A 26077-nucleotide genomic window follows, 5' to 3' on the forward strand; every position below is an offset into this window, starting at 1 on the left:
AACGCAAGTGAAAAAATGGAAATTATCACATGAAATATTAGGCTTATGTAACGATGCATGAAATTCATATAGTATTCCACGGCTACAGAGATAGGTCATATAACAAATTAAATCCATTGAATTATTTTATGTTCTCGATATATGTGGCAACTTTGGGACCAAATGAAAGAAGGGGATTGGATGAAAAGAGACGAAAATGTCAAATTTTTGGCTCCAAAGCTTGAAGTTTGTTATTGAAAACAATGTTACAAATATGATTATTACACTATTAGTAGAGTTTGGTTGTGAGAGAGATAGAGGGTCCATTGACGGCTTTTATTTAGCTGTATGGAAAGCTAACTCTCTAATTGCGATGTCTTTCAGCCTCAACCACCAATAATTCTCTCTATCTCTTTATCTTCTCTCCCTATATATAAGCATATGCTCTTAGATCATTTCTACCATAAGTTCTCACACATTAGTATAACACAATATATCTCATTTCCAAAAATATAATGGGAAAATTAGTGTGGGTAATAGGACTTATTCTATGTTTAGTTGGATTGGTTAAGGGTCGTCCCGCAACGTTCTTGCAGGACTTCCGCGTGGCATGGGCCGACTCCCACATTCGCCAAATCGGCGGAGGAATTCAACTCGTTCTCGATCGAAACTCAGGTATCATGCACACACCAAGATTCATGTCTTCATTTAAAATTTATTTTATTTACCATGGATTATAATAAATTATGACTTGTTTATTTTAGGATGCGGGTTTGGATCCAAATATAAATATTTATTTGGACGTGTGAGCATGAAAATCAAGCTGGTTGCTGGTGATTCAGCTGGAACTGTCACTGCCTTCTATGTAAAGAAATTTAATTTCGTAACAAAATGATTGTTTTAAATTATATATAGTGTTTTTAATATTATTGTGGAATTTTGTTGTAGATGAACTCGGACACAGACAATGTAAGAGACGAGCTAGATTTCGAATTCTTGGGAAATCGGTCGGGACAACCTTATACGGTTCAGACAAATGTGTTTGCTCGTGGCAAAGGCGACAGAGAGCAAAGGGTTAACCTATGGTTTGACCCATCTGCAGATTTCCACACCTACTCCATTTTTTGGAACCATCGCATCATCATGTAAGTCCATGAATAAACTAATACTCCTACTACTATTTCTAAACAATAATCTCATCTTTCGTCACGTGGAAAAATCTATACAAAAAAGTATTCATAGAAACCTTTCAAATTAGAACAACAAAGGTAATATTCGAGTACTGCAAAGCCATTTATCTGAAATAAATACTCTTTGTCCGCATTTAGGAGTTTTGGTCTACCCACAATTAATAGTCCACATCCACTTTACTATAAATAATAAGTAGATTTTACATTTTACTAATTTATTTTATTCATATTTTATTATAAAACTAATACCGGTACTATATAAGACCTACATATCACTCTCTTTTTCTATCCACATTCTTTTATATTCCTTTAAATCTGCGTCAACTCAACCGAGGCTAGCTCCTAATTATGGACGGATGGAGTATACTCCATTAAATTAGAAAATAATAAAAAATGTTGAAATACAAAATTAAAATTGTGATGGATTTTAACTAAAAATGAAATGTTAGTAGCTAGGTTGAGAAGTGTAGAATTGTAACTAGATTTGAGATTATAAACGAGGTTGAAATTATAAAGATTCAAAATGTGTCTTTATAAAAATGGCCCCATGCTTCATAGCTAGTACGTTTTACACATGTGATGCGATTTAATATGCATTGACTTGAGCTTTCATCCGCCTATTAATTTCCAAAATAAGTATGTAAATAGTGACGTTAAGATTTATCTCCCTTGTAGATTCGCGGTGGACGAGATTCCGATTAGGGTTTACAAGAACAACGAGGCTAGAGGGGTTCCGTTCCCAAAATTCCAACCGATGGCGGTCTATTCGACGCTATGGGAGGCCGACGATTGGGCGACGAGGGGCGGCCTCGAGAAGATAAATTGGAGCAAAGCCCCATTCTACGCCTACTACAAGGATTTCGACCTCGAGGGCTGCCAGGTGCCTGGGCCCGCCAGCTGTGCATCCAACACTAGAAACTGGTGGGAGGGCACAGCCTACCAACAGCTCAGCCCTGTGCAGGCTGCGCGCTACCATTGGGTGCGCGCAAACCACATGATCTATGACTACTGCACCGACAAGTCCCGGCACTCGGTGGCCCCACCGGAATGCCTGGCTGGAATCTAAAATCCACATCAGCGGTCAATTCTTTCACTTTAAGAGCCTTGTAAGCAGCCCCATGCACATCCAAGGGTATAAAGGTCATTGTATTAAATGACAGTGTGAAGTTTGTTGTTGCTATTAAAGGACTAATTGTGATGGGTGTGGGGTTGGTTCATCACAAAATGTCAAATGTGAGTACAAAAAGTGGGTCTTTATTTATCGTTGCATGTAATTAATTATTTGATATATGAGCCAATAATATGGTTATGGACTGTAATTGTGATAAAAATGTGTAATCACTATTCAATTCGATGTGAATGTTAAATATGTATAAAGATTAAAGAAGTTACAAACAATATTTTTGTATTCATGTTTGTTGTATTACCGATCGATCCAAACTAGTAATTAGGAAATGGCTAGTAAAGTAAGTGGAAAATTCACTATTTCAATTGGAGTTGAGCGACATGAAATTGAAATAATTCACATCTTGAATTTGACGTTCCCTAAAAAGTTAAAATGATTCGACTCATCAACTTCGAAAATTTCATACATATATATATAGCTCATTTTGCAACTTTTTTTTAACTCTTATTAGAGTTCAAGATGAATTCGCACTTTTTAGTTTCTATATATGGGCTATACGGCTATACCAATCACTTTAAACTTGGAACCATGATTTATGAATGCAATCATTCATAAATAGGCGATATGAGCTTATAATATTTTCGTCTCTCCTTGATTCAAGCATGCAATCCGAAGCTATATAATCTTCGAAATATATACCAAGGATTATTTTTATAGAAAAGAATAATAATTACTTCTGTTAGCTTTTGAGATTGAAATCAGGTGATTCAGATGATTCAGAGAGGAAGAATGAGAGAATTTGATTGATTGAGTAATTTGGGGATTTTTCGGAGTTTACAACTTGAATGAAGAATTACAGATGTTTCTTCTATACAAACTAAGTAAATGAAAAGTCAAGATAAAAGATCAGCAGCTGACTGATCCAATGGTCCAGATTCATCCATCTTGATCAATTCAGATCTGTGGCTAGGATTTAAACTCCCATTTAAAACCTTCCCTTTATTTTCTAAGTATTGAGATGATATGAGCATACAATCTACAAATCTCCACCTTGCTCAATCATTCCACTGTCATCACTCAAGAACACCAATCTCCTGCAGAGCTGAAGTTTCTCTCTCGGTAGTGCCTTTGTAAGCATGTCTGCTGGATTAACTTTGGTGCTCACTTTGAATATCTCCACTTCATTCTCCTCTATCTTTTCTCTGATGAAGTGTAGGCGCACGTCTATGTGCTTGCTCCGTTCGTGGAAGACTTGGTGCTTAGCGAGGCATATAGCGCTGTTGTTATCGCATCCAATGGCTACTGATCTCTGAACAATCCCAAACTCTGCAGCTAGCCCCTTTAGCCAAAAGCTTTCCTTAACTGCTGCTGTTAAGGCAAGATATTCTACCTCTGTCGTTGATAGTGCAACAACATCTTGGAGGCTCGATTTCCAACTAACTGCTGACCCAAACATGGTAAATACGTAGCCTGACTGAGATCGCCTGTTATCCACGTTGCCAGCAAAGTCCGAGTCAGAGAAACCTACCAGTGCATCCCCTTTCCAGCCACTGCCTCCTCCATACAATATTCCCAGATTTGCTGCTCCCTTTAGATACCTTAAGAGCCACTTGAGAGCTGACCAGTGTTCCTTTCCATGATCAGACATAAATCTACTAGTCAAACTCACAGCTTGTGCAATGTCCGGCCTCGTACAAATCATGGCATACATCACACTCCCTATGATGCTAGCATATGGGATGAGCTCCATTTCTTTCCTTTCTTCTGCATTATGTGGCTTTTGATCAACTGATAACTTGAAATGTTGTGCCAATGGTGTAGCTGTTTCCTTAAGGTTGTCAATTCTGAATCTTTTCAGCAATCTTAGGATATACTCAGATTGACCAAGCCAAATACTCCCAGCCTTTCTACTTCTGACTATACTCATCCCAAGTATTCTTCTTGCAGGCCCTAGGTCCTTCATGTCAAAGCCTGATTTCAGATCATCTTTCACTATTTGCACCTCTTTCATGCTGGACCCTGCAACGAGCATATCATCTACGTATAATAGCAGATAAGCCACAACAACTCCACCTCTTTTCTTGTAGTACACACAAGAATCATATTTGGATCTGATGAAGCCACATTTCAGCATGTGAGAGTTGAATTTCTTGTGCCATTGCCTACTGGCCTATTTTAAGCCATAAAGGCTCTTGTTGAGCTTGCAAACCTTCATCTCTTCCCCAGGTACAGCAAACCCCTCGGGTTGCACCATGTATATGGTTTCCTCCAAGTCACCATTCAAAAATGCCGTTTTGACATCCAATTGTTCTAATTCCCAGTTTCTGTTTGCCACAATAGCCATAAGCATTCTGATGGAGCTATGCTTCACAACAGGTGAAAAAACCTCGTTGTAATCGATTCCATATTCTTGGCTAAACCCTCTTGCAACCAACCTGGCCTTATATCTGATTGAACCATCTGCCTCCAATTTTCTTTTGAAAATCCACTTGCATGTGACCAGCTTTCTGCCTTCCACTCTATCCACCAAAGTCCATGTCTTATTTTTCATCAGAGAGTTTATCTCATCTCTCATTGCTTGCAGCCACTTATCCTTGTCATTGCTTTCCATGGCCTCTTTATATGTCAGTGGCTCTTCAGGCTCTAGCTGCTCTGCAATAGTCAGCGCATAAAAAACCATTTCAGAATCAGAGAATCTGGCAGGAAGTCGTCTTGAAGTTCTTCTGACTCTGTCCTTGGCCAACTGATAATTTCTCAAATCCTCAGCTGCACCATCTTGCTGATGAGTTCCGGTACCTGATTCATCAGATTGATCAGTATCTACCTGCTCAGTTCCAGCATCTCTTTCAGGCATTTGTTGACCTTGGTTATCATCCTTATCAACCCCTGGCTCCACCTCAAAGTCATTACTACTATCAGTAACAATCCTCTGCAGCCAAAAGCTTTCCTTAACTGCTGCTGTTAAGGCAAGATATTCTGCCTCTGTCGTTGATAGTGCAACAACATCTTGGAGGCTCGATTTCCAACTAACTGCTGACCCAAACATGGTAAATACGTAGCCTGACTGAGATCGCCTGTTATCCACGTTGCCAGCAAAGTCCGAGTCAGAGAAACCTACCAGTGCATCCCCTTTCCAGCCACTGCCTCCTCCATACAATATTCCCAGATTTGCTGCTCCCTTTAGATACCTTAAGAGCCACTTGAGAGCTGACCAGTGTTCCTTTCCATGATCAGACATAAATCTACTAGTCAAACTCACAGCTTGTGCAATGTCCGGCCTCGTACAAATCATGGCATACATCACACTCCCTATGATGCTAGCATATGGGATGAGCTCCATTTCTTTCCTTTCTTCTGCATTATGTGGCTTTTGATCAACTGATAACTTGAAATGTTGTGCCAATGGTGTAGCTGTTTCCTTAAGGTTGTCAATTCTGAATCTTTTCAGCAATCTTAGGATATACTCAGATTGACCAAGCCAAATACTCCCAGCCTTTCTACTTCTGACTATACTCATCCCAAGTATTCTTCTTGCAGGCCCTAGGTCCTTCATGTCAAAGCCTGATTTCAGATCATCTTTCACTATTTGCACCTCTTTCATGCTGGACCCTGCAACGAGCATATCATCTACGTATAATAGCAGATAAGCCACAACAACTCCACCTCTTTTCTTGTAGTACACACAAGAATCATATTTGGATCTGATGAAGCCACATTTCAGCATGTGAGAGTTGAATTTCTTGTGCCATTGCCTACTGGCCTGTTTTAAGCCATAAAGGCTCTTGTTGAGCTTGCAAACCTTCATCTCTTCCCCAGGTACAGCAAACCCCTCGGGTTGCACCATGTATATGGTTTCCTCCAAGTCACCATTCAAAAATGCCGTTTTGACATCCAATTGTTCTAATTCCCAGTTTCTGTTTGCCACAATAGCCATAAGCATTCTGATGGAGCTATGCTTCACAACAGGTGAAAAAACCTCGTTGTAATCGATTCCATATTCTTGGCTAAACCCTCTTGCAACCAACCTGGCCTTATATCTGATTGAACCATCTGCCTCCAATTTTCTTTTGAAAATCCACTTGCATGTGACCAGCTTTCTGCCTTCCACTCTATCCACCAAAGTCCATGTCTTATTTTTCATCAGAGAGTTTATCTCATCTCTCATTGCTTGCAGCCACTTATCCTTGTCATTGCTTTCCATGGCCTCTTTATATGTCAGTGGCTCTTCAGGCTCTAGCTGCTCTGCAATAGTCAGCGCATAAAAAACCATTTCAGAATCAGAGAATCTGGCAGGAAGTCGTCTTGAAGTTCTTCTGACTCTGTCCTTGGCCAACTGATAATTTCTCAAATCCTCAGCTGCACCATCTTGCTGATGAGTTCCGGTACCTGATTCATCAGATTGATCAGTATCTACCTGCTCAGTTCCAGCATCTCTTTCAGGCATTTGTTGACCTTGGTTATCATCCTTATCAACCCCTGGCTCCACCTCAAAGTCATTACTACTATCAGTAACAATCCTCTGCAGCCAAAAGCTTTCCTTAACTGCTGCTGTTAAGGCAAGATATTCTGCCTCTGTCGTTGATAGTGCAACAACATCTTGGAGGCTCGATTTCCAACTAACTGCTGACCCAAACATGGTAAATACGTAGCCTGACTGAGATCGCCTGTTATCCACGTTGCCAGCAAAGTCCGAGTCAGAGAAACCTACCAGTGCATCCCCTTTCCAGCCACTGCCTCCTCCATACAATATTCCCAGATTTGCTGCTCCCTTTAGATACCTTAAGAGCCACTTGAGAGCTGACCAGTGTTCCTTTCCATGATCAGACATAAATCTACTAGTCAAACTCACAGCTTGTGCAATGTCCGGCCTCGTACAAATCATGGCATACATCACACTCCCTATGATGCTAGCATATGGGATGAGCTCCATTTCTTTCCTTTCTTCTGCATTATGTGGCTTTTGATCAACTGATAACTTGAAATGTTGTGCCAATGGTGTAGCTGTTTCCTTAAGGTTGTCAATTCTGAATCTTTTCAGCAATCTTAGGATATACTCAGATTGACCAAGCCAAATACTCCCAGCCTTTCTACTTCTGACTATACTCATCCCAAGTATTCTTCTTGCAGGCCCTAGGTCCTTCATGTCAAAGCCTGATTTCAGATCATCTTTCACTATTTGCACCTCTTTCATGCTGGACCCTGCAACGAGCATATCATCTACGTATAATAGCAGATAAGCCACAACAACTCCACCTCTTTTCTTGTAGTACACACAAGAATCATATTTGGATCTGATGAAGCCACATTTCAGCATGTGAGAGTTGAATTTCTTGTGCCATTGCCTACTGGCCTGTTTTAAGCCATAAAGGCTCTTGTTGAGCTTGCAAACCTTCATCTCTTCCCCAGGTACAGCAAACCCCTCGGGTTGCACCATGTATATGGTTTCCTCCAAGTCACCATTCAAAAATGCCGTTTTGACATCCAATTGTTCTAATTCCCAGTTTCTGTTTGCCACAATAGCCATAAGCATTCTGATGGAGCTATGCTTCACAACAGGTGAAAAAACCTCGTTGTAATCGATTCCATATTCTTGGCTAAACCCTCTTGCAACCAACCTGGCCTTATATCTGATTGAACCATCTGCCTCCAATTTTCTTTTGAAAATCCACTTGCATGTGACCAGCTTTCTGCCTTCCACTCTATCCACCAAAGTCCATGTCTTATTTTTCATCAGAGAGTTTATCTCATCTCTCATTGCTTGCAGCCACTTATCCTTGTCATTGCTTTCCATGGCCTCTTTATATGTCAGTGGCTCTTCAGGCTCTAGCTGCTCTGCAATAGTCAGCGCATAAAAAACCATTTCAGAATCAGAGAATCTGGCAGGAAGTCGTCTTGAAGTTCTTCTGACTCTGTCCTTGGCCAACTGATAATTTCTCAAATCCTCAGCTGCACCATCTTGCTGATGAGTTCCGGTACCTGATTCATCAGATTGATCAGTATCTACCTGCTCAGTTCCAGCATCTCTTTCAGGCATTTGTTGACCTTGGTTATCATCCTTATCAACCCCTGGCTCCACCTCAAAGTCATTACTACTATCAGTAACAATCCTTATTCCATCAGCAGTATTTCCTTTGTTCAAGTAAGGCATATCATTCTCCAGAAAAGTCACATCTCTACTTATCAAGATCTTGTGATTTCCAGGCTCTATGCACCATAGCCTATAAACTTTTACCCCCTTTTGATATCCTAGCATTACACACATTAATGCCCTAGGATCCAGTTTTCCTTGCTTCACATGAGCAAAGGCTTTACAGCCAAAAATCTTCAAGTTAGAGTAACTAGAATGCCTTCCATACCATCTGTAATCTGGTGTGTCACCATTAATGGAAGATGATGGGCATTTATTCAACAAATGCACAGCAGTAGAGGCAGCTTCACCCCAGAACTTCTTTCCTAGCCCTGAAAAGAACAACATACACCTTATTCTCTCAACAATGGTTCTGTTGGCTCTCTCAGCCACCCCATTTTGTTGGGGGTTCATGGGAACAGTCTTATGCCTTTTGATTCCCTTCTCCTTGCAGAAATTATCAAACTCCTTAGATAAGTATTCAAGGCCATTGTCAGTTCTGAGGCACTTCACCTTACAGCCCCTCTCTAACTCCACCTCACTACACCATTCCTTGAATTTACTAAAAGCTTCTGATTTCTCTTTCAAAATATATATCCAAATCTTCTTAGAATAATCATCAATTAGTGACATGTAGTATTTACCCCCACCAATAGTATTCACAGATGCTGGCCCCCATAAATCACTATGGACATACTCTAAAGGAGAAGAAGAAGTATGTTTACCAATGGGATATGGTTGTTTCTTTGCTTTCCCTCGAATGCAATCTTGGCAAGGTTCTGGCTCTTGTGTATCAGTAGCTGAGATGATCTCCTTTTTCACCAGTTCTTTGATGCTCCCAATGGCTGGATGACCCAGCCTTTCATGCCATAACTTCAAGCTGGCTGAACTCACCAAGTTTACCTCATTACTCTGAATCTTGATGACAGAAGCATAAAGATAGTATAGGCTCCCTCTCCTCTCAGCAGTCATGACCACATCTTGCCCCTTCCTTACCACCATTCTTCCACCAGATGAAAGGAATGAATACCCCTTCATCTCTAGTGACCCCTGGGATATCAAATTCCTTTTCACCTCTGGAATATATCTTACATCAGTCAACAGCTTTATAGACTGATCTTGCATCTTCAACCTTATTGAGCCTATCCCCTTCACATCACACACCTTGTTGTTCCCCAATGTCACAGTGCCAGAGGCTTCATCTAGATGTTCATACCAATTCAGATTTGGACATATATGAAAACTACATCCACTATCCATAATCCAAGATGCCCCATCAATGGTTTCCATTACATTCAAAACTTCTGCAGTTTCAATTGATTCAATACAGTCAGAAGTATTTGTACCTTGATTTCCAGATGTAGCTTGTTTCCGTTTCCAGCCATAGCAGTCCTTTTTCAAATGCCCAGGCTTCTTGCACCAAAAACACACCCGGCTCTCTTTCTGATCATTCCCAGATTGCTTCGAACCATCGAACTTCTTCTTGGATGCTTTCTTGCCCTTGAAGCCTTTAATATTCAGACTCTCTGAGGTAGAATCAACGTTTCTTGCCCCAACAGATTGAAGCTCTTTGGCCCTTAACGCAGACTGAACTTCTAGGAAAGTGATGGTCCCTTCCCTTCCATACATCATCGCGTCGCGGAGATGATCATAGGATTTAGGTAGAGCGTTGAGGAGGAGTATCGCCTTATCCTCATCGCCGATCGTCACGTCGATGTTCTCAAGATCATCAATCGCTTTATTAAAATCCTCCAGTTGTTCCATTACGCCTTTATCATCCAAGAATCTGTACGAGTATAGCCTTTGTTTCATGCACAATCGATTTGCCAAAGACTTCGTCAGGTAGAGGTTTTCCAATTTGGTTAAAATCCCGGCCGCTGTAGTTTCTTTCGCGACCTCTCGCAGCACCTTATCACCAAGGCACAGAACCACTACGCTGTGAGCTTTCGCCATAATTTCTGCTCGCTTCGCGAGCGCTTTCTCATCAGGCTCTGCTCCGGCCGTTCCAGCCGCCGGTGCTGTACCGTCCCCCACCTTCTCTCCTTCAAGCGCCGCCGATAGCCCTTGTTGGATGAGCATCGCGCGCATCTTCATCCGCCACAGACCGAAGTCGTTTTTCCCGGTGAACTTTTCCGCTTCAAATCTTGAAGCCATCCTCTTCCTCGCGAATTCGATTCCAGACAAACACAATCTCAAATGCCTGTTGTTCCCACAGACGGCGCCAAATTTGTTAGCTTTTGAGATTGAAATCAGGTGATTCAGATGATTCAGAGAGGAAGAATGAGAGAATTTGATTGATTGAGTAATTTGGGGATTTTTCGGAGTTTACAACTTGAATGAAGAATTACAGATGTTTCTTCTATACAAACTAAGTAAATGAAAAGTCAAGATAAAAGATCAGCAGCTGACTGATCCAATGGTCCAGATTCATCCATCTTGATCAATTCAGATCTGTGGCTAGGATTTAAACTCCCATTTAAAACCTTCCCTTTATTTTCTAAGTATTGAGATGATATGAGCATACAATCTACGACTTCATCAATTAAGAATTATTTAATTTTAGAAAAACCATGATTTTCTCATCATCGAATATTATTTACCTCGATATTAAGTTTAACAATTTAGTTGTACATTAATTATGGTGTTACACTTTATGGGACTATAAGACCCATGAAGCTTTCTCTATTGGGCTCGGGCCGAATCAATAGAAAATACATTCTGTAGCTTTTACTTATGAGGTCAAGCGCGATTATGATGTTGGGCTTTGGCCCTATAACAGTTGTATAATCACTTATGCGCTAGATATTATTGGAGTATTTGACTTCATAAAAAAATCATGCCATTCTCACAACTTTATAAATTAATTAGAAAATATTTAAATTTGAATTTTTTTGCAATTATCCCACGATAAAAAAAATAGAGTCATTTACGCGTAATATCTTAAAGCAAACAACATTTTCGTTATGCATATATGTCCTTTTTAACTTATTGTTGGTAACTCTATGAGTGATTTCGCAGGTGTAATATGAATTATATTTCACCAAATATTTTTTATCATTGAATAATTTTGAATAAATCTTCATTTTATTTTGTTGTGATTGATTTGAATATTGAATGATTCAAACAGTATGCTTTTGTAGCCATTTATTCAAAAAGATAAAAATAAAAATAGAGATAAAGCAAAACAAATAGGTATACATCAAAATAAAACCATAGTGGAGACACGTGTATATCACGTGGGATGGACCTTACTTGTTCCCCTAAAAGTTTGGGCATTTCACGTGACCCAAACACGTCCATTTCCAAATTTCAATCTTCTTTTCTACTTTTTGTTTGCAACAGGATTAAATACATTCAAGAAAATCAAATGTATTTAAATTCTAACCAACTAAATCTCAGACATAAATGAACTATGTTATAGACCAATAATTGCCAGTTTCTGAAAAAAGATAGGCACATGCAAGTGTCATCAAGAAAACAACAATCAATAATTCCTTCACTACACCTAAATCTAAAATCATAGATCATATACACTAAATTAAAATACAAATAAAGAAAAGAAAAACAGCATTAACAACACTTTACTATCTATCCAATTTCTGTAACTAGATATTTTTCACTAAGGACCTAATTAAACTGAACAAAAAAAAAGTTACTAATTCTTTAATAAACATATGTATAATATATATAAAAATTCCTAATTAACACGCCGCGGAAGGATTGGTGAAGGGATTGTAGAAGTGTGGCTTAGCAAAAGGGGTCTTGGCTGCTTTTTCGGAAGAGGCGGTGGTGCCGCTGATCCTTTCGCAGGTGGGGCAGATGGCGAGGGTGGCGGCCGGGGGCAGGTGCATGTAGAGCGGCGCCGCTAATTTGAGGGCCTTGAGGTCGTGTAACTCCTTGTGCAGACGCCGGTTCTCGTCGGTCAGCGACTCGCAGCATCTCTTCAATAACTCACAGTCTAGTTCTGTTTGCTTCAGCTTAGTCCTGTCAATATTAGAAGTTAGAACTTGAACCATTATTATAAATATCAAATTTGTTGAAATATTTCGAGCCTAAGTAAATCTAAAAGTGCCCTTGTTTAAAACTAGCATATAATTCTTCTCCAAATATGTTGGACACCAAAAAAAGTATTCTATTCATCTAATGTTAAATATCTCATATTAATCTTTCTTAATACTAGTTATTTTCTTTGTCCTCCATTAATTGGCACCAAATTTCTTTTTCATCCGTTCACAATTAATTGATATTCTTACTTTTTACCATTAATTGGCATCCTTATATTTTACTACTCTTACTATTTTTTATAATGAACCTCACGTTTCACTCACATTATATTATAAAATTAATATATAAAAAATTAATATATAAAAGTAGGATCTATAGTCTACTAACTTTTTCTACTCATTTTTTTTATATTTTTTAAAATCCTAAGTAAATAATGTCAATTAAAGAAAAATACTAATGTTTGACGAATGATGATAACTGTATAAATATTTTATTGTAACGTACATGTAGTATGTATGAGTATTCACTTTTACTATTTTTTTTAATAAAATATTAGGAGTAGTACATTTTACTAATATTCCTTAATTGTTAGTATATTTTATTATAATTTGGTCTTCAAGAGGAGAAGTAGTGAAGCATATAGCTCTGCTTTTCTTTTTCTCTAGTTTTAAATAATTGAAGATTGCAATCTTTTAGTCTTTATTATTAATGAAACCTAAATCTGATTAAAGTAAAAAATTGTGATTGATATTGATGATGTGGTTTACTAGATACCTGGCTCTTCTGTTCTGGAACCAAACTTCAACCTGGCGTGGCCTCAGCTTCAACTCCCTGGCCAGCTCTTGCTTTTGCTTCTGATCAAATCATATATATATATGGATATAAGATGTATGAGAGAGAGATGGATATGATAGAAAGAGAGAGAAGGATCGGAGACTGACGGGATTGAGAGTGGTGTGGTGCTTAAAGCTTTCCTCCAAGAGCGCAGACTGAGCTTTGTTAAGCCGAAGTTTCTTCCTCCCATTTGGTCCGTCGTCGTCCGATGAAACTCGGTGATCTTCTGTCTCATCGACCTCCTCGTCCCTCTCTCTCTTGACGCTCACGTTAGACAGGGAAGAGGCGGCGCTGTCTTGCCCTCCGCACAGATCATCTATGGTTTCACCAAACAGGCTGAGAGTCAGAGGTGGCGATTTCTTCGACTCTCCTCTAATTGATCCCAATCCTAAAACTAGACGGGTTTGGCATGATTCTTCTTCAACACCCATTGATTTTGCTTCACCTTATCTTTTTATATGGCAAAGGGAAAGGTCTGTGCTGTGCTATGTGTTTTAGAGAGAGAGAGAGAGAGAGAGAGAGAGAGAGGGTAGCTTGTTTTTGTTGTGTGGGGCGAGAGAAATGAGGAGCTACACCAACAAGGAGAGGCTTTTGTAAGCAAAGCTCGAGTGAGTGGGTGGGTGGGTGGGTGGGTGGGTGGGTGGGGTGTATCGTGTATGTGATAAATAAATTTAATATAAATACTCCTTCCTTTCTATGAAGACCGATTCATGGACATAGATTTTAAAAAATTAATAAAAAATAAGTTAAAAAGTTAATTGAACATGAATCTTATTTTTATATATTAATTTTATAATAAAATATCAGAATGAATGAGTTAGTGGAATATAGGATATATAATAAAAAATGATAAAAAATGAAATAGAACAAATTTTGTGGAAAGGATGAAAATGAAAAAATGAAATAATCTTTATAGGACAGATGGCCAGAGTATATTATAACAATCTTCTAGGGGATGAAATTTGGGTGGGGATAATTAATGGCGGCGTTACTTCTATCTTATGGACTTATAGTCGACCAAGTTAGAAAAGTGACAGTCTCGAAATAACTTCGCATGGGATTAGTGAAACGAGTTGAGAAATCAAACTTGGCATTTTATTTGTTGGAGGAATGCTGATGCACGATCGATTTTGACCATCAGACATTATTTGAAGAGTGGAAATATGTACTCCCTTCGTCCCCGATCAAGAGTCACTCTTTGACCGGGCATGTGTTTTAAGAAATGTAAAGAAATGTTGGTTGAAAAAGTTAGTGGAATGTAAGACCTACTTTTTTATATTGATTTTATAATAAAATGTGAGTGAAGTGAGTTAGTGGAATGTGAGACCTACTTACCATTTACGATAAAAATGAAGTGTGGCTCTTAATAGGAGACGGACCGAAATGGAAAAGTATGACTCTTAATCGAGGACGGAGGGAATAGTATTTTTCAACTTTTATATTAACTATCGTAATTTCCTTTTTTTTCCTTTGTTAGAATTTCTAGAACAACCGGGAAACAAATTTGTAATTGATGTTTTGAGTTAATAATAGTTTCTGTGATGGTTCAATTTCAAACTCTTAATCTATTGACTAAAGAAAAACATATTAATAACTTAGTTGTGCTTTATCATCTCAATTCTTTAACAAACTATGGTTTCAGGATGTTGTCATCATCCAAAATAACTACTCATGATTATCACAAATTATGATGACCAACCAACAAGGAAGAAACTAAAAGGAGGGCACGCCATGTGGCACAAATCAGATGTCAACAATGTTACGTGGATTCACATGATGATCAAAAGAATTATTTTTAATACACCTTTCACTATTTTATTTATCTTTTTTATCGATTTTTTCTCTCTCATTTGGTTCTTCATATATGAATTCCCCTTGGTGGATGCTAAAGAATTTCCCATTGGCTTATATCTTAAATTCTTTACAACATTATCTTGATTCTTTGGCTCATTGTATATGGGTCCCCACTTGCGTCAATTCGTATCTATACCTTCGTGAAATAATAGTGTTTGAAAGTAGGGTTAGACAATTTTTTGAACACCACCAATCCATAAAATTAATAGCTTTCAATCAAATTTTACTGCATTTGAGTACTTACGGATTGACCCAATAATAACCTGATAATTTCAGATTGGTTCAGATTATCCAAAAAGAAACACAATTAGTATTTTAATTATTTTTCTCAATTTTAAAAATATATATATATATATATATATATATATATATATATATATATATATAATACTTTAACTTTATTATTTTAGTGTATCTATATCACTATATAGTGCCCAAAATAATCCAATAGTTGACCTAATCTAGGCTCAGTTGTTCCAAATAGAGTAGGCTTTAATAATATTTATATCCTATTTATCATATTCCAAACAAGAAATAAAGAAACATTTAATCCATCCACAACAAAGATATATTCTTTTAATCATTCCAATCCGTCCATTCAAAACCGAGTGGTCCAAATACACATAATTCCTCATAGTAACTGAGGATTAGATTTTCAATCCAATAATAATGTTCTCCAGGAATCAATGTGTTTGGATTAGAGATATGGGCAATAATATATACTAGTACTAATATAATCTTCTAATTAATTGTGATATAGAATGAGTAATATATCCTGTTTCTAGAAAAGGTGTTTCATGGGATGCACACAAATTAGTTGGTAAGAGTGATTTGAAGCATACCACATGACATGTCTGTTACACCATGCCTTAGATTAATTGAGTGGTATGTTAGAAATGGGTATCATGTTACTTTGCTGTCTAAGTGTTGCCCCATGTTTTCCAACCAAACCAACGTGGGGAATGGAATGTGTATTGTCCACCCTAAGAGATAGAGATAAGATGAGATGTGCACTACTCATGATTTAAGTAGAAAAATATTTCATGATTGAAGTAGAAAAGTATTTGTCAAAGTATGAGTTTGTTACTAAATGATCAAATATATTTAATCAAAATTTCAATCATTCAATACTAGTACTATGTTAGCCAATTGGATAGGTGCTCTTATATACTTTCTCCTTAAACAAAAAATAGATCAAATATCGAAAAAAAATATACACTTTAGTGAGACTTGAACCAATGAACTTTGCATAGTATAGATTTTATTCTCAAAGTTTTATCATGATAAAAAGCTGGGTATTATTTATCACTCTAATCTATATAAATATCTATTACGATATATAGAGTCTTATTTTACGTACTTTAGCTTCCTTGTTTTACATTCTTATTATATATGGTTAATTTTAAAGAAATTTTCTACTATAATTTCTATAAATATGCATCTTCCTAGTATATAAAAGCAATTTTAATTATACAACCTTTTCAAATTCTAGTAAGTCCTACGAGGGTTGAAATTAATGATCGAATATATATTTTCAAATTTCCGCAACTGTCCCAATATCTATGTACAAGACGATTTTTAATTTTATGATGCTCAAAACGATGTCATTTTGTTAGAATAGGTATTTTTTATTTTCATTTGTTGTCTTATTTTAATGAAACAATAACGTACGTAACTCTAAGCATCACCAAAAGACGTCGTTTTGTAATATGACAAATGGGAAAAATTGAATCATCATGATCTAACATTTGCTTCCATATCTTATAGGACTGACCAGAATCCGATCAAATTCTGTTATTTAAATAATTATTATCTCTATATAAAATCTACTTAATGAGGAAGTGCCACATAGGCCTATAACAAATATTGATTAGAAATTGATAATTGATATGGAAATTTGGTAACTTGGCATCAAGCCAATAGATGTAACATCTCATGCATAGAACCTAATACTACTACTTATTTAATAGGCTTTTTTGAGCTTGTTGTGTGGGAAAGATATAAGGTGGAAAGTGATGAAACATAGTAGGGGGAAGCACACCATGAGGAGGATATAAATAATTGATATAGAATAGGATTGATGAACTCGAATCAAGATCTATACTTAACTATAAAGATGTGTGTTTGGACCTACTCATCTCTAGCCTTTCGCAAAATACAATATTCAATAATGCCTTGTCTGCTATACCCATGAAAAGTTAGGTCACACTTTAATTATATACTTATAAGATAAATAAATATAGGATAGATACTCTATATATGCACTTTTATACCTTTTTGCTTTACGTCTAACTTCTTCGTCATTTTCTCCTTTATATATACCTTATGATCTTACGTCCAATTCCACCCATGTTTAAGTCTTATATTAATTTCAAACAATTCAACACTTTACTATACGATAACAAATAGGACTATTAAAATTCGAACAACCATATATGAATTTAGGTGTATAAGATATATTGCGAAGATGAGATCAAATCAACAAAAGTTCTATTTGAAAATTATATTGTCTTACCTATGCTAATCCTTTCCAATTATAATCTATTACAAAGTATAAGCATTATACAAAGATGAGGATTTATCCACATTAGCCAGCACTACACATCGTACTTAGCGAGCACTTGCCTACCAACATGAATGCGCATGCTCGGTCTTTTCGGAGCAAAAAAATTCGGGAAGAGGTTATATACCGAACTATGTTTTAAAAGATAAATAATTTAACTTCTTTCATTTATGACTATATTTTGAAAAAAAATTTAACAGTTGGACCATTGGCTCGTCATAAACATATGGTTCTGAGTATTTTTGGTTACATAAAACACGATGATAGGGAATAAAATTTGAATGGATGAAATCTAATTTTTGCTTAAACGATGATAGAGAATAAAATTTGAATGGATGAAATCTAATTATAAGCTTATAATTTCATCCAATCAATATTAATTAATTACTATATGACAATTAAATAAGTACAAACAAGTGGATGGAAAAGTTTTCCCACCACTTCAATTGTCGCTTGTGTATAAGTCAAAAGGTCTAGCATAAGTTACTTGTACTTCAATTATAAAATAATGTTTAGTGATCACATATATAAGCATTAAGTTAAACCTTAATGATTAGTTTATATTGGATAGTTTATTGGAGCTTAAATTGTTGTGAGAATCTATTTATTTAATTAGGAATTCCCATTTGCATATTTCGTTGTCTTCATCTATCAGAATTTTAAAGGCCACGTAGCAGTGTACTTGAACTTGAGACCTTTGACTTCAAGATTAATCACCTCTGGACCAATTCACACACATTATCTTACTCTCTTATCTCTACATTGAGCTTATCATTATGAATGGATATCATGAAAAATCTTGAGAATAGTATATTGGAGCCTCTCTTCTTCCTGATGTTATGCCAAAGCACTAGCGGACGGAACCTAGAACTAGGGGGGACGGTGGTACCCCCATTTTTTTTTTCTTTTAATGCTATTATTATACCTATATTATTATTAATGATAATTTTAATACTATTATCTCCAATTAAAATTTGTAAAGTAATCTCGCATCTGATTGAAACCTAAATTATGCCGCCTAGGAAATAGTGATGTGGTAATGATATATGCCGCCTCATTTTAGTTTTATTGTCCAATTATGAATATGATACAACATTTGATTAATATCTCCTATCGCACTTTTTTTTTTGAATTCTATATTATAGTCATTAAATTGTATACCCCAATTTATTTTTAGATAGTAACACATGAGTATATTTTCTATTCTAATAATAGTTTATATTATTTTCTGGGTTATTAAGTTTTACAGTCATTATAATTTTGGTCGGACACTTAGAATTCATATAATTTTGTTTTGTTATGATTAATATGCACAAATAATTAAAAGGAATGAATAAATAGTTTGATCTTTGACAATTTGTTTTCATTGCAAAATATTTTTTTAAGTTTTCGATGACCAATGTAGTCACTCGCTTTGAAAAAATGAGGATTCGTAGAATAATAAATAATTATGTGATTTTTTTATTAATCTATTACTCTAAAATTAAACAATATTTCAATGCGTAATATTTTTAGCAATATTTTTTTGACTATTATGTACTAACTATTTACACTATTCGCATCCCCAAATTAAAAATCCTGGATCTGCCACTGTGCCAAAGCCGAAAATTTTTAAAGAGCAGTAAAGTTTGGTGAGGAAATAGTTTGACAATTAAATATACATAGTGTTAGTCCAACAAGACATGATTGCTTTAAATCACTGTGATCATATCAAAATTAAACAATCGTATACATCTTTTGTCTTTAAATGTCTGATTAGCAAAAATGCTACTAGTGGATTAGCATTGACCTTTTTGTTATTGGGATTTCAATCTTTTGTACTACCAAAATAATAAGGATTTTAAAAAAGAAAAATATGTATATAAATCGAATCTGGACCGTGCATGCACTTGAACAACGATGATAAGGAATAAAATTTGATTAGACAGTAAAATCAAGGATATATAATCTAATCAAAGTTTAGTGTTTTCCAATCAATACTTATATGACAATTAAAAAAAAATTTACAAACAAGTGGATGGAATAATTTTGCCACCACAACAATTATCGCTCTTGTGCTACACATATAAATTAATGTTTAGGATCTACACATATAAGCATTTGCTAAACCTTTATGATTTTTTTCAGTGACCAAAATAAAAAAATTAAGTTACAAGCTAGCTAGCTAACGATTATAAGAAATTCTCAGTTTATTATGCAAAAATCAAGCAAGGCCCATTGACGGCTAATCAAATACATACATTTTCCTTTGCTAATTAATATGTATGCATATTGTGATAAGAAATCCACTGCAAAATTTCATTCTCGACATTTACTGGCCAATATAATCGTACATATTCATTAATAAGTGTCAAGACTGAAAAAAAAAGTTCTAATTTGCTATTAGTTCCTTATCTCATACACAACACAAACATAAACTTCTCATAGATATATTCTGAAGATGTAATCTTTTAGCATCGACCATTCTTTTTAACTTTTTATTGATTTCATTTCAATAGTGGTATATTCTAATATCGGGTACAGACATTTAGACAATTTATAAATATTTTATCAACAAAAGACAAAAGAAAAGATAGTAGTCCTAGTAAAATATAAAATGATGACTATAATGTTGATAGATGCTCTACTCCCCCTTTATAAATTGTGAATATATACTGTGATGGTGGAGGAGAAAGAGAATGTCCACTCTATATTTTAGACCAATTTGAAATCTAATGTCAACGGCAGCTTTCAACTTAAATTACTAAATTTTTACTCATTCTCACTATCTCCTCGTTTTTATTGGAAGAATACTTTTTAGATTACTAAATTTTAAATTAATTTAATTAGATTTCACATACCAAACCTTTGTCCTGTTTTTGCAAATAAATGATTGATATTGTTAGAGGGCGAAAAAAAATTGTGGATTCAAGAATAGGACTGAATATGGCCCCGTGAACAAGGACTTGGTTGTTAAAATCTCTTAGAAATTTGTCCCACGTCAACTTGGTGAGGATTCCGTCTCATCTATAAAAATTTAAGTACCCGTTCCACTTTTAAGGCTTTTAAAAGGGGTGAATGGCGGCATAAATTGGATAGAGTTTTCAAGAGCTAGACAATCTGAAAACGTTCACATATACTCTTCTGTCTCGCGTTATTTGAGTAGTTTCTTTTTGCCAGAAACATTAGTTAAATGTTTTGACTTATATATATGCCCATTACTCATCATTCTATAGTTAAAAAGTAAACATATGCTCATTCCCCACCTTTTAAAAATGCTTGATAAATCTCATAATCCAGACAGGAAATAGAGTGGAGAAAGCAAATTCATGGATGCATGTTATAATATGTCGGCTTTCATTCAAGATCATATATCATTAAGGGTCCATCTTGTATACCATTTTGTTTGCATTTTTATTTTATGAAAGAGACATATGGGTTCAAATCCCATTAAGGATAAACAAATTTATATTTTATTCATTTATCGGTTATCTATGGATTTCATGCATTTCTGCATGCATATTTAATTAGTGTTTATGCATATGTCGCATTTTTCACAAAAAATCCAATTCTCGTAGGAGAATAATTAGATTAATAAGTGCTGATTAATTAGATTATTGGAAGCCTGGCTTATGAGATTATGTGGCTAGATGAATGGGCCAGTGGTCGGCCTGCACATGGTGAGTCTTCAAGAAATCCGGCCCACAACACTACAACTGGCCCAATTTATAATGATATTGAAGTGTTCTTCTTTAATTTAATGGGGATATTATAACGAGATGTTAATTTATCAGAAGAAAATAGTACTATATATTTACGTAAATATTAAAATTTATAATTCAAAACGCCGTCTGTGGGAATCGAACCCACGACCACATGGTTAAAAGCCATGCGCTCTACCAGCTGAGCTAAGACGGCTTTGCTATTGCTAAATTATTTTGTTTATAACACTAATCATAGAAAAATAGAGTTTGTTAAAATTGGAAATTTAGATATGGTTCATAGGTAATTAGCAATTTTAAAGAAAAAAAAAAAACAGTACATTACAAATTACATTTTTACTGTATGCATTCATCATTCTCTTAAAACAACAATAAATGATACTTGTTGGATGACATGAATAGAGTTGAATCGAGTCTTCGGATCGGGTTGCTGATAGATCCATACAAATCATGATGCGGACTTCCATAGAAGCTTTTGTGCACATAAATGTGCTCTCTTCAGTCTTCGGATCGGGTTACTGATAGATTCATGATATGTATTCCCCAATCTTATCAAATCTCTAAAGTCTTTAACTAAAGGTTTTTTTTGTTAACCTTTTTTAATCTTTCTCAGCATAAAGAAATAAAACGATTAAAAAGCCCCTTATGTGAAATCAAGCAATTAGCTAGAAAGAAGCTGCTGAGAAAGTTAGACAATTCATATTGGTAATTCCCTAGAAAAGACTAATATTATTATTATAAAGTTCACCTTTTTATGGATTGCATGACTCTCTAGTGTGTATACTATCTCTAACCTTGATCTAATGAATACAATATTTGTATGGTGACATTCTATACGATGTGTTTTGAATAGAATTATCTCCTTGACTTGAGGAAAAAAGATTTCATCTAGAGCTCTAATTACACCTTTATGGGTTAGCAAATCAACTATTTTTGTTTATGTTTTAATTAATTACTGTAATTGTTTGTCTTATATAAGTGTGAAAGCGATACCACTAAATCTCCTTACACAAGATTTTCTCCAGAGTTTTTTTATTATTATTATTATAATAAAGAAAAGTGAGTTGAAGTAACATTTCCATAAATGACTACTTTGTTTATTCTGTAGTTATTTTTCTGATCTAAATCATCTATTAAGTCAAAAGGTGTCATATAATATACTCCCCTTCATTAATTCAAATATTACACTAAAAAAACAATCAAATTAACGCCCCTTCATTAATTCACATATTTAAACATTTATTTTCTTTTCCCCAATGAATATAACTAATCGAATTAAAGTCATCAAGTCAGCCAATTGGGCGTTGAATTTTATGCATCACATTGTCATGGTGCGGTTGAAAATTAATAGTGGTAAATTGAAGCTTCACTTATTTATTAACTAATTGAGCTTTACAGAGACTTCATTTATTCAAAATTAATTGTACATAATAATAATAATAATAATAATAATAATAATAATTGTTATTATTTTCCTCACACCATAAAATAAAATTGACACGCACGTTTTTATTTTTGCATGACAAAAAATGTAGAATATATATTTTTCCCTCAAATATCGATACATGTTGATCAATTTACTAATAACATGCATAGTAGCTAAGAGATTAAGATCATAATGATTGATTCTAGACCAATAAATACAAGATTATATTTAATTATTCCCTTGAAACATGGCGTCGTTTGTCGGTTTTAGGAAAACGGATATGATTTTAAAAATGGACGGATGCTAATTGCTAAGTAGGAATCTGGATTTACCAAATTATATCTCACCAAAAAAATTATAGTACTACTAGTATATAAAGCCTAACCATTCAGGCGTATCCTTAGGCAAAAAACAATAGAAGGTTGAATTTATGTATTTTCTTTCCATACACCAGTAATTAATCACTCGAGATCAACATAATTGATACAAGTAATTGAATTGGTCTGCACTCCAACTACACTAACGAGTGATTAAATTACTTGTATAAGTATTATCAGTACAAGTTAATAGAGTTTATATATATATAAGTTAAATCAAACTTTTGCTACTTCTAAATATATATGACTTTTTAGAAACCGAATAAAAGACAATATTATGAATTATTATTGCACCATGACGTTAGTATAAAAATTCAGGAATCCCTCAACTGAAATTGTGTGAACATAGGTCACGGTCCAGTTGATTTAATTTCTAGTTAATTTCAATAGGAAAAGAGATTTTTACTATTCAAATTAAGATATGATAAAGAAATAACACATAAAGTGTTTTGTTAAAATACAATTAGATTCTGAAGAGAGAATTAAAAGACAATAAGAAAAAGGTCAGCCTACTGCCTGGCATTCCAAATTGCTGCATTAGTTTAATTCATAAAGATGTCCCTCTTTTTCCACTCTACTTTTTTGACATTAAACCATAACACAGTTTCAATCCAGCTCTTCTCTTCTCCAGCCATCTCTCTCTCACTTTCTCACCATATATAATACTATAACACATGAGTTTCGGGTTGAATTAACAAAGATGGGGAGAGCGCCTTGCTGCGACAAAGCCAACGTGAAGAGAGGGCCGTGGTCGCCTGAAGAAGACGCCAAGCTCAAATCCTACATCGAAAGCCATGGCACCGGTGGCAATTGGATTACCTTGCCTCCTAAAATAGGTTCAAATTCACTTTATTTAATTCTCTTTAACTCATTTTTATAGCAACTGATCCTTGTTAATTAATTAGGCCTCAAGAGATGCGGGAAGAGCTGTCGTCTGCGTTGGCTCAACTACCTCCGCCCCAACCTCAAGCACGGTGGCTTCACCGAGGAAGAAGATAACCTCATCTGCACCCTCTACATCACCATCGGCAGCAGGTAATTTTTTTACAAAACCTAAATCTCTAAATTAATTTTTTTAGGGTTTTGGTGATCAAATGAATACTCCCTCCGATCCAATTAAATATGAAACATTTGGTTTTCAGCATGAGATTTTATGTAGTGTTATTTTGTAAGTTAATAAAGAAAGAGGAGAAAGTAAAGACAACGTTGTTTACATTTTTAGAAATGTTTCATTTTTAATGGGACAATCCAAAAAGGAAAACGTTTCACTTTTAATTCATGGGACAGAGAGAGTATTCACTATATATGATGGAAATTGGCACAGATGGTCTATCATCGCTGCCCAATTGCCGGGAAGGACAGACAACGACATCAAGAACTATTGGAACACGAGGCTCAAGAAGAAGCTCATCGTCAGGCAGAGGCGCCTGTCGCGTCCCACCAAACAAGTTCAAAATTATTCAATCTGCAGCGACTACGGTCCCGCCCTATACAATCATCAGCCTATACTCGATGGAGCGGCCTTTTCGTGCAATAGCCTGCAAACCACGACTAATAACTTTCAGTATAGTACTTGTGTTGATCAACATCAGCATCTCTACCCTAACCCTCTAGTGATGGATCCTTCTTCAGCATCTACGAGCTTTGCGAATATTGCTGCGACAACGAGCCTTGGATCAGGCGATTTTCGAGGTTTTGAACAAGGAATGGATGTGTTTGATGTGAGTTGTTTTGTTGATCAGGCTCATGGCCTCTACAATTATGGATTTTGGGAGAGGATGAATGGGGTTTCACTGAATTGATCTGTTTTTGTTTTTGTTTATTCATCTTGTTTTTACTTCTGATGGGGATTTGTTTGTTACTGTACTATCACTTTCATCATCTAAGATGCTTCTCTCTCTCTCATGATTTTGTTATCATTTTGTATTTGTGGATAGAGCTCTTGGTTGTTACTGAAATTGGGAATCTCAGGGTTGTGTGGACTGACATTTGCATAATTCAGACTATTCAGTTATAAATAATCAATATTTGTCAGTGTAATATAGATAAGTTTTATAAAGATTGGATAATTGGTTTTATGTATTATTACACAATGATGGTTTATTTTCCATGAAAGTCAGTGGAAGTACATTTACAAAGCTGCAAAAGGTGGCTTGACATTTTGGACTCAACTTGTTAGGTTTTTAGCAAAAAGGGTATCTTAAAGAATGGAACTACAGTTACACTGCAGCTTCTTGGTCCAACATTTGGCAATATATGTATACTCGGATCCTCTGCTTTGTTTTTTATTGTTTGTGTTTATTTGATAAATGTATGTCATGTGCTTATATAACAATGATGTTCTACAAGTAATAAGTGGCCAACCTGATTAACCCGACAATCCGAATGGGCTAACCCGAATAGCCTGATTTCATGTTCCGGCTGCAAATTTACAACCCTTGGATCATTCCGGCCGACCCAAGAGAGTAATTTTTGTGCAATAAAGTTAATTCTAACAAAGAGTGCACCCAAATAGCACAGCAGCAGATAAATTACAAGAGAATGTAACAACAATAATACCACATGAATTCACCAAGTTGCTTTAGTGGGTGTTTAATTTGATTAATTTATTTAAATTGACTGAATCGGTCAAGTGTTCCGATCCCACTAATTTTTTTCAATTTCAACACAGACGTACTTATTGTCAATTTCAACACAAACGAAAAGTAAAAAAGTTATTCTAGAAACTCATGAATTTTCAAAGTTGGCACTATTAAAATTGATGAAGTAGCTGAAAATATTACATATTTCTGCACATCTACCTTCAAATTATACAAGCAATGATTGCCTTTTCGAAACTATACTATAATCTTTCAAGTTCTCTAGGAATAGTGACGGTAGCATATAAGACACAAT

At 35.5% G+C, this 26077-nt stretch overlaps 3 protein-coding genes and 1 non-coding gene across 4 annotated transcripts; 2 read left to right on the top strand and 2 right to left on the bottom strand.

The window, feature by feature from the left end:
- The first annotated feature begins 428 nt into the window (after positions 1–428).
- On the top strand, positions 429–2567 carry LOC125199087 (putative xyloglucan endotransglucosylase/hydrolase protein 7). The gene is made up of 4 exons (XM_048097245.2): positions 429–654; positions 744–844; positions 928–1124; positions 1845–2567. Exons 1-4 carry the CDS (start codon positions 495–497, stop codon positions 2233–2235), a joined length of 849 nt encoding a protein of 282 aa, XP_047953202.2. The 5' UTR covers positions 429–494; the 3' UTR covers positions 2236–2567.
- A 9319-nt stretch (positions 2568–11886) lies between these two features.
- Positions 11887–13823, bottom strand: LOC125211889 (homeobox-leucine zipper protein HAT22-like). The gene is made up of 3 exons (XM_048111849.2): positions 13369–13823; positions 13202–13281; positions 11887–12406 (listed from the first exon to the last, which is right to left on the bottom strand). Exons 1-3 carry the CDS (start codon positions 13690–13692, stop codon positions 12124–12126), a joined length of 687 nt encoding a protein of 228 aa, XP_047967806.1. The 5' UTR covers positions 13693–13823; the 3' UTR covers positions 11887–12123.
- Positions 13824–21502: 7679 nt separating this feature from the next.
- TRNAK-UUU (transfer RNA lysine (anticodon UUU)) lies at positions 21503–21575 on the bottom strand. Its single transcript has one exon. It is a non-coding gene; the product is annotated as a tRNA-Lys (tRNA).
- Positions 21576–23743: 2168 nt separating this feature from the next.
- LOC125215554 (transcription factor MYB36-like) lies at positions 23744–25179 on the top strand. Its single transcript, XM_048116998.2, has 3 exons — positions 23744–24018; positions 24088–24217; positions 24507–25179. The coding sequence occupies exons 1-3, from the start codon at positions 23883–23885 to the stop codon at positions 24982–24984; spliced, it is 744 nt and encodes a 247-aa protein (XP_047972955.1). The 5' UTR covers positions 23744–23882; the 3' UTR covers positions 24985–25179.
- Positions 25180–26077: the final 898 nt, after the last annotated feature.

This window comes from Salvia hispanica, chromosome 3 (assembly GCF_029641045.1).
Source record: "Salvia hispanica isolate PSC_SH4W2 chromosome 3, Shi_PSC_v1, whole genome shotgun sequence".
Taxonomy (NCBI): Eukaryota; Viridiplantae; Streptophyta; class Magnoliopsida; order Lamiales; family Lamiaceae; genus Salvia; species Salvia hispanica.